The sequence below is a fragment of the Tympanuchus pallidicinctus genome, unplaced genomic scaffold, assembly GCF_026119805.1.
Source record: "Tympanuchus pallidicinctus isolate F22 unplaced genomic scaffold, pur_lepc_1.0 scaffold17, whole genome shotgun sequence".
NCBI lineage: Eukaryota > Metazoa > Chordata > Aves > Galliformes > Phasianidae > Tympanuchus > Tympanuchus pallidicinctus.
The window spans coordinates 17,709,876-17,728,582 of NW_026294690.1; the positions used below are offsets into that span (position 1 = coordinate 17,709,876).

The window sequence follows — 18,707 nt, forward strand, 5'->3', positions numbered from 1 at the left end:
TGTCTGATGGCTTCTTTGAGTGGCTTAGATATGCTTCTAGTGCTTGAATGTGCACTATAAACTTGCTGACCTTTGTATAGGATGTCCTATCCCCCTGCCCAAGTCCAGGTCCTTCTGTGCCCTAGACAGAACTGCTTAGTTTTGAAGGTATATGTACTTATTATTACACAAAAAGAAAAGCCAGAGGAACAGTTGTCAATCTCTTTGCAGCGCCCGTTTTCGAGATGTGCTTCTGGATGTCCATCTCCCCAAAGAGGAGGGCATTTATTAAGGTTCAGTTGTTCAAATGCCATTACTGCTGTTGGAAATACACCCGTGTAGTCCCTGTCTGTGAGCCGAAATGTTGACAGAGAGTTATTTTCACATCTTTTCATGTAATGGATGTGTTCAGGTTTTTCCTGCTCTCTCCTGCCTTTTTTCCCCTGATAGCTGAGAGAACTTTTAGTTCTGTTGCACAGCTTAATCGAGTAGAACTAACGAAATTTTAGCATTTGACAGAAGAGATGGCAATTCTGATTTCATCTCAATCTCAGCCTTTCATGCTGAATGGTAGGTAGTGAAGTGTAGACACCAGGCATGTTTTCAGAAAGCACTTTACTGATTACAGTGGTGCTGAGACCACTTCTGTGCTCTGCAGAAAAAATGACTCATGCCTGGCTTCTCCTCTGGTCATATTTTCTCTACTTTTTCTTTTTTGAGCAATGATGGGCACTTCGATGGCTGGAAACAGTGGAGATGTTTGGGCTTGTAAGTATGGCTGATAGGATTTTCAGCCATTTCCATGCCATCACTAGAGCAGTGTATGGGAGCCTTCCCCTTGAGCGGGTTAGAGTTGTTGGTCATATTCTCCATTGCTGCCCTTCGAGTCAACATTAAGCAAAGCTGGCGTAAAAACTTCGACAAGTATTTAAACAGTCAGCCTTGAAAAAGCAATGGAATGAGGAAAAAAAGGTATCTCTAAATCACTGACAGCCAGAGAGGCCAAGGATGTTTCCGTCTCATGTCTGCCTGACTGCAGCTGATGATTTCAGCTTCAGTTCTATCCAAGCTGTGCTGGCCTGCTCTGCCTGCTGTGCAGCATCGATGCCAGTGACAACTGCTGGATGCTGTGGATTTAAGCACGCGTTCTTTAAGTGTTAAATCAGCTTCTCAGTGCTGGATCCTTCTCTTAAGACACATTCCCATTAAGGTGATATTCTTAGAGGAATGAAAAATTTGGATCAGACAAGTACCATTGCTTTTTGTGTTTTTGTTGGAATGCCATTGCTTCTCCTGCCCTGTTTCTTGCATGCCAGGTGACCTGGAGTGTTTTATGTCCCCATCCCACTTCACTACACTAACCAAAATATTCAACCTTTGCTTCCCTGCAGTTCCTTCTGGTGCAATGTGCTCAGAGGTTTGTAAAGATGTACTTCTTGCACTTTTTGTACTTCTTCTAAAAGCCCAGAGCTGTTCTCTTGCCTTTTGCCAAGCAGACTGCCATACTACCCTGCTTCTTCCTTCTTGAGGCATTAGCAGTTTCTTTTCTTTCATTCCTATCTTAATGTCTTTATAAACCTTTTCTGCTTGGTTGAATTTGGTTCCAATTAGCAAGAAGTTAATTTAGAGAGGAGCATCTCACAGGCAATGTAGTTATAAAAGTTCAATTTCTCCAGGAAACCAAGCAAAAAATCTGCAAAGCTGGTGGCAAGTGTTGATTCACTGCTTTAACTCTTTCTCAAAATGCCACGAGGTCACCGAGCAATCTTCATGGGTTGCTACAAAGGTTGAAGCCAAAGCCCTTGCGGCTGCAAAGGAAAGGATAGAAGTATTTTGCATTAGTACAGACCAGTGGAGGTCCTGGCTTGTTTGAAACCACCCAGCAGTGGTGGCGGAGCAATGCTGAAGTAGGATTGTGTTTTCCACAGGCTGAGGCTCAGCCCACAAATGTCTTTCTTGGAACAGGAGTAAAAAACAAAACTGAGGCAAGATCTAAGTGCTGGAGAGTGAGGATTGCAGATATGCTGGCAGTGGAAAATAATGCCAGGCAATCACAAATCACACACACAAAAAAAAGCTTTTCAACCTTTTCCAAGGTTGTTTGGCATAACTGGTCCATATCTTGGACCTTAAAGTGACACCTGGTCCATGTTGTTTCATATATGTAAGGTACCATCAAATACGCTTTGAGGAAAATAGTGCAGCACTAAAAATACCTGCCTCTCCTAAGAGGAGAAATTGATTAATAGTGACCCCCAGCCACATATCCCCATGCAGCAGTTAGATGTGCATGTGCAAATAAATGCCAGCACTTAAAAGCAAGTATGCTGTTGTGCTCTAAAGCCTCCAAGTGACCAGAAAATGATGTCCCCACAGCCACCTGTTGTGAGCAGCATCAATGTGCACCTCAGAGGCAGGATCCCCCAGCCACTGAAGAGGAACAACCCTGCTGTAAGCTGTGCTGGCTCTCAGCAGCCTGGCAGCACTTCTGGACAGTGCAGCATTATCTGATGCTCTCCTCTCTTGCAGCGGCATGGCAGTGAGCGTGGAGCTGCAGGAGAGCAGCGTGCTTTGTGCAGGGCTCCACGTGCTGAGGGTTATTGCAGTTCAGGAAAAGAAGTTTCATTAAACTTAGATGCAGGCATATGAAAGTCATTTAAATAAGAAGTGATTGAGAGATGTAGCTTCCATTCAGAGTGCATCTCCCATCATTTATTTTTTACATTACACCACGGTCAGCGTTTAAATTATTAAGAGTAAGAGAAGCTTCTTAGGGGATGGAAATGGATGAAACTAAAATTAATCTGACATGATCCTTTCTCTAAAACTGCTGATTCAGCATGTGTACAGGTTTATCAACATATTTAGTGGTAAGAGAGCAAGATAAATTATTCCCAAATTTGGATGAGGGAAATGTGCTTTTGTAACTCGCTCACTATTCTTGTTTTCTGCTTACATAAAAGACTGATATTTCTGATGGCACAGTGAACATACAGGTGTTGTTTTAATTGAGTAATTTATGAAATCAGAAGTATTTCCAGTAGCAAATGCCAAGAACATTTTGGATTTGTGCTTCTCTAGGAACCTGGCTGTGTGAGCAGCGCCTGTGCCTGGCCTGCGATCTGCCCTGCTTCAGCAGAACTGGGTTTTGTGAGCAGGAGTTGCAAAATAGGTCACAGTTGAGGACAGAATTTCACACAGGCATTCAGACCCCAGTTTTCATCTGCCGTACATCATTTATTCACCTTTGGTGTCAGCAGAGCTGCTTCACTTCCTGGCTGGGAAGGTTCTGACTCTGTAACTTTGTGATACAGTTTTAAGTGAGACAGCAGATTTCCTTATGTTTTTGCCTTCTTACGGTCTGCTGTGTGTTTGTGCCCCAGCTGGACTGTCCCAGGGTGGGCAGTGAGGTGGGATGGACGGTGCTTGTAACTCCTGTAGAGAGCAGGCTGATTTTTCCAGTACGGCCCTTGGAAATAATAAGGATTGTGACATTAATGGATTTTTCATTTATCAGTGGCAGCTCATGACATGTTTAAAAAGAGATGATCTGCAAGCTAGTCACGTGGTGCATTCCCCTGTTATATTGCTTTTGCTTCTAAATGAAGATTGAAGTGGTATTGGAGAAGGTAGCGTAGACAGAGGCTGCCTGAAGAGTGAAATCTGTCATCTGACAGAGTTCAGTCAATAGGCATTTATCCAAAGTCCTAACATCTTGTGATCTCCATGCAAAATAAATTAGGGATGTGAGGACAGCTCCCAGGCTCTTCTAACCATTTTGCCACAACCCTTACCCCCCCCTCACCCCACTATAAATGGCCACTGGCACCACACTCACAGGGTCAGCCAGGGTCTGATCTGCTCTCAGCTCCCTTGGGATGCTCATAACAGAAAGCATGCCCTCAACATCAGCTCTGCATCTCTAATTCTGCAGTCAGCTTTGAGTTTCCGGATCTCTGAATGCAACTATTGCTCCGTGCAAAAGTCCTGCACTCCTTCCTGCTGAGGTGTTGTTTTGTAGCTAAAAAATACATCAGGTGATTGGTTTGAGCATTTTCTGCTATCTGATGCATACGTTTCAGTGTGCAACTGGATATTGCTTTTAACTGGTGTATGTCAAAACACTGCCTGTCAAATTTGTAGGTTTTTTTTCCTATGTTGTGTGGAGGAGTGGTGTGGCATTGTGTATGGAGATATCTGTGCAGTGATCTGCCCTAAAGGGCGCACTGCTCACCCTCATTGCTTGGCCAAATATTTCAATCTTGGAGCTGATTGTAATATTAATTCACTGCAGTTACCAAATGCTCCACATCCAACTTTGTTTTTTGAAAGTTTTGATCTAATCTCTTATAGCTACAGTAAGAGGCTGATCAAAGGTACTGAAGGCTGGTATTAAAGGATTAACTGGGTCACATTGAAATATGTTTTAAAATAAGCCCAGGGACCTTTAGCTTTACTGAAGCAAGTGCACAAAAAAAGGAAGATTTTTAGGCTAACTCTCCCTGGCTTTAAACAGAAAACAAACTGATGGATTAAATCTGCGAGTCATTCCTTAAGGTGATATCTGCAGCACTCTGTGTAGAACAAGCTGGGGAAATACAAGCAATGATTGAATCTCACAGCTCGGAAATGTAGTGCAGAATTAACATGCAGTGTGTCATTTATGTACATGCTCAGCTTACAGCATACTTTTTTTCATTTGACGTTTGCCCATAAGTAACTAATAGCTTCAGTTGGGCCCCCCATGTCTTTTATTTTGGCTCTCCCTCCTTTCCCTTTGCTGCTGACTATGTCTATCACAGAGGTGCTTTGTTGGTTCCTTTGTGTTCCTTCGTGGGGGTGCTGATGCCACTCTGTGGAATGTATTGAGCTATTACTATTGTGGGTTTCTTTTAACCTACATTTCCTCATTGAGATCAGCTTAAAAACAGAGTGAGCATCATAAAGCTTGGTGGAAGACACGTCAAATCATCTGGGGTTAAATGAGACCAAGCATGCAACTTGTAGGTGTGAAACTTGGGCACGGTTCTCTGGTGGTTGTTAAATGCACAAGGTTCCCCAAAAATAGAATAACTCTTGGAATAATTGCAGTCTGAGGTTTGTTTTGGGATTTCTTTTGTTCTGGCAGGACCAGGCTAAGCTGTACATTCCTGTAAGACAGTTTATCAGGTTTGTCAAGACAAAACCTGTCAGCCTTTATGCCAGATTGCTGTAGGTGTGGGATGATGCCTGCTGCCCATAAGGCCTTTTGAAATAGGTTTGTTTATTTAGCTGTAGTAAATACAGTGAAATGACACTCTCAGCAACATTTTCCATTCAGTCATAGATAAAGGCTGCTGCTGATTTCTCTCCCAGGGGAATTGCAGGTTAGAAATTTGTCACAGTCCCAAAAGGCATGGTGCAGTACTCATTAATGTTTACAGTGCCATGCAGGCGGTGTAGCCAGCCATCGACTGGGGCTGGAGGCTGTTAACGAGAGATAAGCCAGGTCAATTATGTGCAGCCATCAAATATTTAACTATTTTAGATACTGACAAATGGAGATGCAGCAGATGCAGGTGATTATTGATCCGGTTTCAGGTAATGAGGACCTCTCACCTTTTTTATTACTCTCACCTGGAGCTCCATGTGCTGGGCGGGCATGGAGTCACTGGGCCAGAAAGCAAGCACAGCCCTGACCACATTGCAGATGGCTGTCTGCCCCAAAGCTTGGCCAGTTGGTGCATTTTCCTCATTCGTGCTTCTGATTCATTAATGTGAGTGACATCAATTTGTGTATTTGCATTGTTTGTGACTAAGAGGATGGCAAACTCTGTTAATGGGCATTGGAAATTGTGCTCACCGCATGCGTTTTGATGCGTGAGTATCTGCAGTATATCCAGCTTTCCTGCTGCCGTAAACCAGTGCCAATACACACAGGGGCACAGTGAAGTTTGCAGGAGTTACTGCCTCAAAGTGGAGAGGGACTGCTTGCTTGGTGTGGAGATGACAGCAGTGCAACCTGCAGCATCACCCCATTCTCTTCTGGTGCATTATTCCCTGCTAGACCTTGTGGGGAAGTTGCAGCATCAGTATTGGAGGGTTTGAAGAAAAGCTTTGAAAACCCACAGAGACGTTGTAGTTGTGAGTTATCGAATCTCAGGATGGAGAGATGACCTCTCAGTCTGCCTATCTCCTTCTTTGATTTCATGTCTTCATAACAGTTCCCATCTCATTAACCCCCATCCCTTACTGCTTTACATCCTCGTGGATCTGACTGGATTTGTGTCTGATTGGTTTCCAGGAGTGTGTTGTTGTATGGCAGTGTCCTTTCCTGTAGCTGCTTATAACACAGTTTCAGGTAAAACCTCTAAATAGCAAAGCATCCTCTTGCTTATCCTTCAGATGCTTCCTAACGTGCCTCATGAAAGCTTTTTACTTTCTATAAAGCTGCTGGGAACGAGGATGGGTCTCAGAAACGTAGCTGTTCCTTAAACAATGTGGGCAAATACTCCATGGCAGATAACTGTGCTGTCTTTGTCAGAGGCCATATCATCATTGGCCCTAATTGACCAGTGGTGCTTTTGTACTTCTCTAAGCTGAATTCTGGACATTGATTCACTCATATTAAGGGTTTATTGTCCTACCTGTAAGGATAGTTCACATCTTCGTTTGCCACTGGTTGACTTTCGAGCAGCAGCATTGCCAGTTTTAGTACAGATGACTGTTTAGCCAAAAATATCTTATTAACTTTAGATTAATCTTGTCCATTATTCATGACTCCTTTTATTAAAATGTGCAGTTGTGGCCCAGAAGCAGCACTGCTACCTGGCTGCCCTGGAGCATGGAGCTGAGGGGAGAGCTGTCGAGCAGTGTTTGTACCCAGGTTGATTCCTTTAAATTATGCAGCAATTATTTAAGAAGAGAAGATAAAAAAAAAAATTGATCCCGAGTGCTGGCAGGGCAATGAAACGGGCTACAAGATCACAAAAGAAATGTGTACAATGCATAATTCATGCAGCCCTACTATTATAATAAAACCACGAAGGAGAAAAACTGTCAAAAACTCCAGGTGTGACACTGACAAACAGGTATGGGTGGAAAGGAGCATTGGGGGTTGGGTAGGGCCAAGTGTGTGGTAAGTAATGCCAGGAGTTCATCTTTCCCTGACAGTCCTTTGTCTTCTCTTTCACACTGCATGCTCATGCAAACAGCTATAGTGCATTAAGCCTCCTGGTCAGCTCTTTATGTTATTCAGGGGGCTAAGGAGTTTGATCAAGCAATCAAATCCCAGTGACATTTGAAGTTAGGAATGTCCCCTACGAGCAGTCAGCAAAATATAGGAAGGTGAGAACACCAAATGAATTCACAGGACATTTGTCAGGTGATCAGTTGCACTTTATCATCACTTGAATTCGCTGTCACTATCAAAGCAGTCTGTTAGTACCACTTGAGAGAAATTTAAACACCAAGACATGGAAGCAATTGGAGCAAAAGCAGAAGAAAAGCTGTAAATTATCCTCCAAAAACCATTCTGCTGTGAGGTTTATATGGTGTCGCTGTAGGCAGATGCAGTTCCCACTCCAGCCCTGTTTGGAGCACAACCCCAGAGCACAGATCCCGGGTGCTCAACTGCCATGCTTGGCTTATGGGGCGAGACCAAGAAGAGTGCAGACCTAACTCAGTGTGTTCACCACACCTGGAGCTCAGTTGTCCTCAAGGATAGCACAGCAGGATGATCCTCACCTTTCATTTAGAAATATCTCAAAATGATGCACTAATATGCTGTATTTGCTACCGTTATATCTGAGGTTGCTTGAGACTGTTATGTAGGGAAGGGATTCTTCATTTTCTTAATTTCACACCTGTTTCTTGCAGTGTGAAACAAAGCATAATTTTTACGCTTTACAGGAATTGCTGCTGAGCTTTTGTTTCACATTGAATAATAGTTCCCACCTGTCTGACTTGAGAGTGACATAGTAGGTGATAATATATAAATTACAGGAGCTGTTAATGACAGGATTAATCTCTGTAACTTTCTGTAAAGCCTATAAAAACTAATAGTGTATTGTGCCACACTGTTCTTATTAAAAATGATAAGTTATTCCTTTTCTTTCTTTCCCAAATATTAATTTCAACATTTCATTCTCCCATTCAGCTTCATGGTAACTGTAATCTTCATGTTCTAATAGCTTTTCCCACTATAGCTACAGAGGCCTTTTCACAGCCAATGTTTCCCCACTAGACCATGTCTCTTAGTCCAACATCTGAACGTTTCTTGAGCACCTCCATGGACGGTGACCCCATCATTCCTTGGTCCAACTGATGGAACAGTCTTTCAATTAAAAAGCAGAAGTTTGTAATAAGTTCCTGAAATATATAGACTATATAGAGTGTAATGTGTAATTAGAACCATGAATTGCTTGTTACCATCTGTTCTTTGTGCTGAAAGAGTGCTTGTCTGTAACTTGGTAAACGTTTCCATCACCCACAGCCACCAGGAGCTATCTCAGGCAGTATTTTAAGTGTCTGTTTACACAGATCTTACAAATTGCCTATGGGATGTGAACTGTCTATCACTTCCAGAGCAATTAGTATCTGAAACCTTATCAAAAGAAATCCGTCAAGTTTGAAAAGCCATAAATATTGCACTAGGATCTCTAAGGAAATCAAAGTGAGTTTGATACAGTATTTATTTACATGTTGCCACACAAGCAAATGCACTTACAGAGACTCCAGTCTGCCTTGTCTCCTGTGCTTTGTACTCCATCAGTCCCGTGTTATTTTAGCAAGACAATTATCCAGTTGTTTTAGCTATCCTGTAGCAATAATGGACTGCTCCAAGGATGTAAGGCTGAGTAACCCAGGCGGTTGCATCTTTGTGCAGTGGTTTATTTTAATGAAAGGAAGGGAGGAATTGTGACATCGGATCTTTATTATGTCCAGCATTTGGATTTGGAGTTCCTTAGTTTTATGTAGCGAAACCAGTATTACCTGAAGACGCCTTTTGGAGAGGTTTTGAGAGTTCACACTCTATAGAAATAGTTTCCCTTTAGCGCCTTTGGTTGTTGGAAGAATCCATGTTCATTTCCATTCTGACCTTCTTACTCCTGCACAGCTTCACATCTGCTTTCTTCTCTCCTGTGTCTTCTCTACCAGGGTTTCCAGCCTCTCAAGTTTCTCAGATGACACATATACTCCAGAATTGTAACTAAGGTCTTGAGTTTTAACTACAGTCTTGAGTCTAACCTCTGGTGAGATGGAGGTCAGCCTGTTCTCCCACGTGACTAAGGATAGGACTAGAGGGAATGGCCTCAAGATGTGCCAGGGGAAGCTCAGCTTGGATATTATGAGAAGTTTCTTTTCCAAAAGAATGATGCTGGAATGGGCTGCCCAGGGTGTGATGGAGTCACAGTCCCTGGAGGTGTTCAAGAAGCATTAAACGTGGTACAGAGGGATGTGGTTTAGTGGGGTGATATTGGTGCTAGGTGGATGGTTGGACTGGATGACTGTAGAGCTCTTCTGGAGCACTGGTGGTTCTGTGATTCCAGAGCAGAGCGTAGGAAAAGCTAGTACAGCTTTCTTAAGAATGAAATTACTGTCTTGAGAATGAGGGCAGATGGGCTCTTCATTGCTTTCACCAGCAAAGAGGCAAGAACCACTTCAGGTAAAGGTGTCTTTAGCCCAGAAGCACATGGATATGGCCTAGTAATACAAATATTTAAATTGGAAATTAATGGGTTCTAAGTAATTAAAGCAAAACCAACTTCCACTGGAAAAGCAGGAGCCAAAAATCTTGGTGCTTCTGGGTTGTCTGTGATGGGAGCATGGAACGTCCTGAGGAAGGGCAGGGTAGGACAGGGATTGCTGATCCAGGAAAACCTCCCCATCTTGTGCTTTTATGAAGAACGTGTGATTGATTCACCATTTCATTCAACAAAGTTACAAAGTTTGGGGGTCTTTAGTGGATACCTGCAAAGTGGAGGTTTGCTCAACATTTAATGCTTCTGTGTGCTCCACAGCAGGGGTGTTTATTTGCCATTACTGGGTGCTTCTGAGATAACAAGATAATTCTTCACCAAAAGTAAATTTTAAAAAAAAAAAAAAAAGGAAAAGAAAAAAGATAATAAATTACCTGCAGAAAATAATAAGCCAACTGAGAAGTGCTACCTTGTAGGCTCCTGAGTATCCTCTTGGCATCAGCATGACGTTACTTATAATTAGATGCACATGTATAAATACGATGATTAGATATTCCTACATAAACAGAATTATCATAACTTCCTAAAAGTCTAAGTAGGCACTTTATAATCCTGTTGTTAAAAATAAATAAATAAAAGCCCACAAGCTGCATTCAACCCCTCGTGTGTGTAAACAGTGGAACGTGAGGGCTGAATGTATTTTCCAAAATACCTAATGGTGGAGGTCAATTACAGTTATGACTCATTAGAGTATTAAACTAAGAATGTGCTTTTTAGTGTAATTACTGTTGCCTTAGAAAACTACAACAATCTTGCACTCGCTTGAGTTCTTCAAGCATTTCCAGTGGGTTTGCATATTAGTCTTAGGCAAATATAATAGGGTTATATTGCATTAACCTCACTTATAAAATGCAACCACTTGCAGCGTGTCTCTCTGTTAGTTCTTACGGCCAAATAACTTCTAAGGATGCCTTACAAAATGCAATGTTTTCTAATTAGACACATGGAAGATTACAGCTGCTTAATTTGGTGTTTGGAATTTTTTGCTGATTCTGGGATTCCAGATGAATGAAATGTATAGAGTATGATATCACAGCTTGGCAGATCCTCCTCCAAACTCTCTTTAAATGAAAAAAGAAAAAAAAAAAAAAAAGCAAAACTAAGAAAGCAGAAAAAAAGGCACAGGACAGGAAGGCTGAAATGTTTGTGGCAGAAGTGGAATTGCTATAAAATACATTGTACTCTTGATTGGAAGAACTCTAAAGAACACTTCAAGAGAACTGAGGTCTACATGCAGTCTCAGAAGTGTCATAGAGTCATAGAATGGCCTGGGTTGCATAGGAGCACAGCGCTCATCCAGTCCCAACCCCCTGCTATGTGCGGGTTGCCAAACAGCAGCCCAGGCTGCCCAGAGCCACATCCAGCCTGACCTTGAGTGCCTGCAGGGATGGGGCATCCACAGCCTCCTCGGGCAGCCTGTTCTGGTGCTTCACCATCCTCTGGGTGGAAAACTTCCTCCTAATATCCAACCTAAACCTCCCCTGTCTCAGTTTAAAACCATTCCCCCTTGTCCTATCACTGCCCACCCTTGTGGATACACTCCCTTCAAGTACTGGAAGGCTGCAATGAGGTCTCCCCAGAGCCTTTTCTTCTCCAAGCTAAACAATCCCGGTTCCCTCAACCTTCCCTCGTAGGAGAGGTGTTCCAGGTGTCACACTGGGAAATTCCTGTCCATAAACGATGAGAACTTGTAAAATGTTTGCTATTCGGTCATTTCACGGGCTGTGATTCCCTAACCGAGGGGAGCAGGGTGCAAATCATTTTCGGGGCTCTAGTTGAGTTTTGGGCTGGAGCCCCTCATCAGCCAAGGCTTGGTTGTCACCAGCACTGATGGTCCCTGTGCTTCCAGAGCTCACCTACGCCTGGATCTTCAATGAGTACCCATCGTTCGTGCACCAGGACAACCGCCGCTTCGTCTCGCAGGAGACGGGGAATCTGTACATCGCAAAGGTGGAAGCTTCAGACGTGGGCAACTACACGTGTGTGGTGACCAACACGGTGACCAACAGCCGGGTCCTGGGCCCTCCCACCCCGCTCATCCTCAGGAACGACGGTAGGACTCGTTTGGGTTTCTTTGGGTGTCACGCAAGATTTAAGGAATGGCCTCAAATATTTCCATGTTAGAATAGAAGGGTTTTCTCCCTCACAGAGCTTTGTGAGACCCGTGGTTTTAGCTATTGGTTCAGCCTCCTTCACACTGGTGGGTTTTGTGATGCTGTGGCCAAGGTTGCTATTTCTATCATTGGAAGAACTTTCGTAAAACGGATTTTAGAGTTTGGCTATACTGTAGTTTTGTTCATTTTATGCAGCCCAAAAGTGTACAAAAGCACTTTGTTGTTTCGGTAACTGTTAGTTCAGGCTGTATTTCCCAGCAGAATCCACGCTATTTTTAGTGGTTTGTGGAATAATGCTAAAAAAATAAAATACAATGAAAAGAAACCAAAAGAGGATTTCTAAATTTATACAGGCAATTGATTTGTATCATAGTCATTTCCAAGGAGATAAGAAAAATAAATTTGCATGTTAATTTGAAGCGTCTGTTTAAAGGCTAGCATTTAGGACATTCATTCCAGAAATAGAAATGTATTATTAGAAACTTCTTTTAGAAGAAGATCCGTTGTCACTAAGTGGTATTTCACGAAGATTCCTCCTTTGTAGGACAGGGATGTGGTGCTGCCAGCTGCAATCGTTCATCTGTGATAAGAGAGGTCCCACGGTGGGGTGTTGGATGGGTCGGGGTGACGAGCAGTGCCCCTGTAGTGCTGGGCAGGGTGAGGACAGCTGCTCTTCTGTGCCTCAGATCCGCTCCCCTTACAGCACACCTCTACAGACGCAGTGGTTTAAGTGGCAGCAAACGTGGCCCTCTGAGTCCAGCCTAAGTCATCGTCATCGCACCAGCTGCTATGAGGAAAGCAATTCCATCCGGCTGAAACTAAGACGGTGTGAAAGACAGGGAGGAGTATTTAAATTCATCTCATGTTAACATTTTCAGTGCTGAACGAGAAACGTTTGTAGCTATTGAATGGGCAAGATTTTTTTTTGCAAGCCATACCTAGCGGAAAGCGCTTCCATTTGTCAAAACCGAGCTCAGTGTCTGCTCTGTTTCTGAAGCAGAGGGTAATGCTGTGATGATTGGTAGTCATCCTGATTGTCAAGTGCATTGCCAAGGGCTCTGCCCCAGCGCATCGCTCCTCTGCACGCACTCAGCTTTATTTACAGAGACCAATTGCCTTCCCGAGGTAATTCTCAGGAATGTTCTCTGATTCCTTTGATGTGCGCTCTGCTGTTTATTATAGATATGAAACTTTAATTGAACCTCTGAGGAGCTCCGGAATGCATTCCTGAGTTAAACAGCAAAGGTGCTGTAATGTCTGTAGAGCCATGGATGACAGTAATCAAAAGTTGAACGTGCGTTTTAAAATAGGAGCGCACTACTGTTAGACACAAACTTCATTTTAAAAATCTGCAAGGCTCAGTTTTTCATTCCATGTAGAGTAACCTATAAAATCTGAATAGAACACAGTGTTAAGCTTGAGAAGAGAAATTACATATGAAGTACATATACTCTGAATGTGGGAACAAGAGGAGTGAGTGAAATGGTGCTGCCATTGGCAAATGTGTCGTGTTTATCTTTTGTGTTCCTGTTTGCAATGTCCAGCAATAGACGTTATTTGCTTTACAACACTGTGTCATTAAATCAGTACCCTCAGAGGCTGGTTCATCAGCAGTTAGTGTTTCAGTTCCATTTAACTTCAATTAGTGAATTTAATGGGGAAAAAAAAAAAAGCTTAATGTGCCTCCCTGGATTAATGTAAGTCACTGACCCGCTCCCCCCACGTGGGACTCCTGTGCGGCTCCAGGGGGTTCTGCAGCACTGGGACCCTCAGCCTGGGCTGGGGCTGCTGACCGCCTCCAGCGAACCCTGCACAAAAGAGATTGGCATTACACGTGTTGGAGGTACCGCCTGACTGGCTTTGTTTTGAAATGCATGCTGTGAATTCTCAAAAACACTTCACAGAAATCTCTGAAATGTGTTTTTCTCAGAAATCATAGCTGATGTTCGCTTTGTGGCCAAAGCTCCAGCACCCTCCACTCCACCTCCCTCCCCTCGTCCCAGCAGCCGCTGCCCTCTCTGGGCTGCTGTGCAGTATTATTAGGGCTGAGATCACTGCCTGAACACAAGGTTTTTCCACCTTTCCTCTTCAGTGTATTGCAGTAACTCTTCTAGACTCAGCCACAAGTCAGTTAGGCTTTGTAAGCTGCATACCTGCCATCTTAGTCATGGTTATTTTACTTACATGTGATCAACTTAGAAAAACAGCTTTTCAGCATGTTTTTAAAGCAAGGCTTGCTTTACCATAGCACGCTTCTGATGTACAGGCTGCAGAAGGGGAAGATGCAGGAATACAGCATAAGGCCTGACCCAATGGGCAGACTACATTCCTTCCCTGTGCCTTTATGCTTCTCTTTATGCTTGCTGTCATTGGTGGTGCTCTGGAGTTACAGGTCTGCTGTTGTCTGCAAAGCTGTTTAGCAACCAGAGCTGCAGGAATCAGGCTCCCCTCCTGCTGCTGTGTGCACCGTTTGCTATCCCCAGAAAGCTCTTCCTCCCTGGAAGAACTTCTCCCTTAAGGGAGCTTACAAACAGGAGGGGAGACAACTCTTTACAGAGGTAAATAATGGCAGGACAAGGGAAAATGGTTTTAAGTTGAGGGAGGGAAGATTTTGGATGGATATCAGGGGAAAGTTCTAAACCAAGAGAATGGTGAGGTGCTGGAACAAATGCCCAGAGAGGTTGTGGATGCCTCATCCCTAATGTTCAAGGCTAGGTTGGATGGGGCCCTGGGCAGTCTGGTCTAGTATTAGATATGGAGGTTGGCAGCCCTGCCTGCAGCAGGGAGGTTGGAGCTTCATGATCCTTGAGGTCCCTTCCAACCCAAGCCATTCAGTAATTCTATGATTCTATGAGATGAATACCCAGAGGGCTCCAGGAAGGGCAGTGGGAGCACATTGTGCCATGCCTCTGGTAGTCCAAGATCTCAGTGCCAGCAACACGTGATCTCATGGGGATAGGTAATGTGGACGAAGTGCAACAGGTACTGGGAAAGGGATGGGTTTTCAGCTGTTCCTCTTAAAAATTCTCTCCCACAAATGCACTGAATTGCTCTTCATTTAAATACTTTTCTATAGCTAGGTGGATATCTGACAGTGAGGATGCTTGGATAAAAGCTTTCCCTGGGGTAAGTGCAGTATCACGTCAGTGCAGCAGTCCCCCAAAACTGCACATCTGTGATTTGAGGTTTGTCCCCCTGAAAAGCACACACGTGCTCCCATACAAGGCTTTGGGAATGACACCCAATTAAAGGTGTTTGGGAGTGGCACTGGTTTAAGACACAGTATGTGGAGGAGAGCAGAGGTGTGGGCTGCTCAGCTGCGCCATCCATCTCCTGGCCCTGGGTTTGTCCTGGCTGTAGCTGACAGCTTCCTGCAGCACAGAAATGGCTCGAGCCAAATGCATGTGGCACCCAAAGGCTGGGAGCAGCCCCAAAGCCCGAAGGCATCCACCAGGAGCGCAGTTCTTGGTGCAGCTGAGACAGAACAGGGACCTGTGAGCCCCAAGCGTTTGCCTGGCACCTCTCTGCTGCAGTCCCAGTGCCGCAGCAGCCCTTCTGCAGTGCTCCACTTCTTCTCTTTAAAATGCACTTTGGGTTTTTACATGAAAATTAAAACAGTAATAGTGGAAAAGAGCTGCAATAGACCTGGAATGAAATTACCATCAGCAGCAGCTGTATGGGCCAATTAAACTTTAACATTTCACAGGTGTTGTCAGGAAATGCATATCCTCAGACAAATGAGTTTGCTTCTGAATTCCTGGGACTTTCATCCAAAAGCACATTTTTAAGCCCTGAAACTGGGAGAAAAATATGAAATCCTCTGAACTGCAAACGCGTACAGCATCTGATGTGTCATGACACTGAAAACATTCTCCAAGCTACAAACCCAGGCTCTATTTTAGTCTTTTATTTTCTCCCTTATTCTTTCCACCTGCAATGCTAAGTCAGATGTTAACTCACCTAGGAACAGCAGGAAAAAATAAGGACTGTCGGTGTGAAAAAGAGCTTAGATTTGGTAGTGAGGTATCTCCAGTGTACCCACGTTTTTCCTTTAAGGCAGAGAAGCCAGAGCTTGATGTACACCCAGCGTCTCCAGGGGGGTGGTTGGGGCTGTGATGGGATCCCGGTGGTTTTTCCAGGAACAGATGCTGGTTTTGAAGTGGGGAGTGTTTGCAGTAATGCTGTCAAACCACTGAGTTCCTCAGTGTAAGAGAAAGGAGGGGATCTGCCCTACAGCCCTGGTGCCTTCAGCAGTCTGCCTTGGCTTTGTGCCCTCAGGGTCACAGCTTCCAAGGTAGGGCAGTCTGAACAACAAAGAAAGAGAAGGAAAAAAAAAAAAAAGAATTTTCTTTCCCTCGCATTCCTCGTTTCCTGATCTGTCAGTGAAAAATGTATTAATAATACATTCTGCCTTAATTTCCTAAATAGCTCGTTAGTGTCAAATGATACTTCACAGCCTACTTTGCATAAGGGGGCCAAATTACTGCTTTAGGAGTGAAGAAGAAAGAATAGCTCCTGTTGCTTTTGCTTTTTAGGGACTGGATTAAGCATTGGCATGCAGACTGCTCCTGTGAGCATCTCCCATGTTCTTCTTTGAGGTCTCACCTGTCAGCTCAGTGCCAGTGGAGGCCCAGGGTGGGCTGGGGGTGCTGCATCCTCCCTGAGACAGGGCACCAGGGAGCTCTGCTTGGAGATGACGGTGGCTGGGGGTGATTGATTCCTCAAGGAAGTCCTTGTTGAGCAGTGCAAGGCAGCGAGGAGCCTGGCTGCATCTGGCCAGGCTGGCACAGAATGTGTATCTGTTGAGGGATGCCAACTCCAAGCTCCGTGGTTCTTCCGCTGCCAGATTTGTGGGCACTATAGAATATGGAAATGCTCTCTGGGGAAAAGATCTCAGTAAATTTTAATATCAGCAAAAGAGCTGCGTTGTTTGCAAACATTTGCTCACACAGCCCTGTCTGATGGAACAGCTGGGCAATGGCTGCTCCTTGTCCTGCCTGGAGCTCTCCCAGCAAATATTTCGTTTGGAGTGCAGAGGAATTTAGGCACCATTTGGTAAATCACAGTCAGGAGAGCAGAGAGACTTTGCCTCCATAGCACTGGTCTCTCCCAGCCCTTCAGGGCTGCTCTGTTAATGTTCAGTGAGATGATGGGGATTGTGCTCCTTAATTCCTTTTTGTGTAATCTGTAAATGCTGGAGCACAGACAGACTCGTGTGCTTCCCGCTCTGTGTGCTGGCCAGGGCACGTGTACAGGGACAGCATCCGTATCTGTAACAAACACATTCCATTTGGATGGCTTACTTTGTGCAACAGATGCTCTTTGTGCAACGTAGCAGCAGGACTTATGTGAAAGGAAAGGGTTGAAGAACACTTATGTAACCTGGTAGTGCAGCACAGCATGCAGTGCAGAGGTCAGCAAGTGAGGGGACACTCCACGTAAGCCTCAGGGTGAGCATCTTCAGCTTTAAACCATTTTAAATGTGAAAAAGAGAAGCCAGAAGGCACCTCATGCTACCTCTGCAACACAGGGAGAGAGGAAGCAGTGCCACAACCACAGCCCATCACTCTGCTGCGATCTCCATGCTTCCAAATCCTTGAAGTTAACAGAAGCCTTGATTAGCTCCAGTGCTTTTAAAACTTTTCCTAATGGCTATTTGTTCTGCATTTCAGTTTCTAGAAGGTGGTGAACCCTCCCTCCCCCCCCTTATTACTGCTTTATCTCATGAGTTACCTGTAAAAACCTCCGAATATTCAAAAGCAAAAAGTAATGCAGCCATGAAGAAATGTTAATCTGTGGCAGATGGCGTGGAGCGCTGGTTCTGATTTTCCTCTGGCAGTAAATGGGAAGAGAGCCCACACGGCATGGCTGTTAGAAACAGGCCATGTTTAAAATGAATGGATTAATTGGGCAAGTAATGATGTAGAGAAGAGCTGTGCAGTAGCACAGGAACGCTTGTGAATTTATTGGCAAACCTCAGCCCAGCCTTAGCCGCTCTTTTATGTTTGCAGGGGTGATGGGGGAATACGAGCCGAAAATAGAAGTGCAGTTCCCAGAAACAGTTCCGTCTGCAAAAGGAACAGCGGTGAAACTGGAGTGCTTTGCCCTGGGAAAGTAAGTTGTGCTCCTTCTGCTGCTGGTGTACAGCTCAGCTGCGAGGGCTGGCGGTCCCTCGCTTTCCACAGCAGGAGTTGTTGTTGCCAGCACTCATTACAGAGCACTTGGGGAGCAGGGACTTTGCTCACCAAAAAGCATGACTTATGTTGTAAAGACACGGTTGTGCATCTTCAGTTCTGAGTGCTTCTCCTAGACTTAAAGCTTGTCTATTTTTCCCAGTGTAAATAGCAGCAGCGCTTCCAAAATGAAAATGTGGGATTGATAAGAGAATGGATGTACTGTCACAGCAGAAACCCAATCCCAGTTTTGTCAAACTGTGTTTTTATAATGCAGACTCCTGCTTTTAAGGTAACGTGAGTTGTGAACCACTGATACACAAAGTATGTACATGCAGATCACTCCAGATCCCAGGACTGACCCCTGAGGGTCTTCATCATCCTCGATCATGAAGCAGTTTCCAGTTGGTTAGACACGAGATTAGCAGGACAGGACCCCTACCTTTTACTGCAAACCTTATTTGCTTTATTTTTCTCATGTAGCCCCGTTCCTACGATCAGCTGGAGGAGAGCAGACGGGAAACAGATACCCAGAAAAGCCAGGAGACACAGATCAAATGGGCTTCTGGAGATCCCAAATTTTCAGCAAGAAGATGCTGGACTCTACGAGTGTGTCGCTGAAAATGTGAGAGGGAAAAACGTGGCACGAGGACAGCTGACATTTTATGGTAAGCAGATTGCCTGCTTTTAGGGGATTTTAT

General features: G+C 44.4%; 1 protein-coding gene across 7 annotated transcripts in view; it reads left to right on the forward strand.

Moving 5' to 3' along the window:
• Positions 1-18,707, forward strand: part of LOC128078431 (contactin-4) — a 253,469-nt gene that overhangs the window by 175,643 nt on the left and 59,119 nt on the right. For 6 of the 7 annotated variants that reach the window (XM_052678620.1, XM_052678613.1, XM_052678614.1 and 3 more), the window contains 3 exons: positions 11,569-11,772; positions 17,845-17,947; positions 18,490-18,674. In XM_052678620.1, the coding sequence (XP_052534580.1) occupies positions 11,569-11,772; positions 17,845-17,947; positions 18,490-18,674 (492 nt within the window). Of the gene's footprint in view, positions 1-5,637; positions 5,736-11,568; positions 11,773-17,844; positions 17,948-18,489; positions 18,675-18,707 lie in introns of those variants that run through there. The other variant, XM_052678621.1, reaches the window with a different exon arrangement.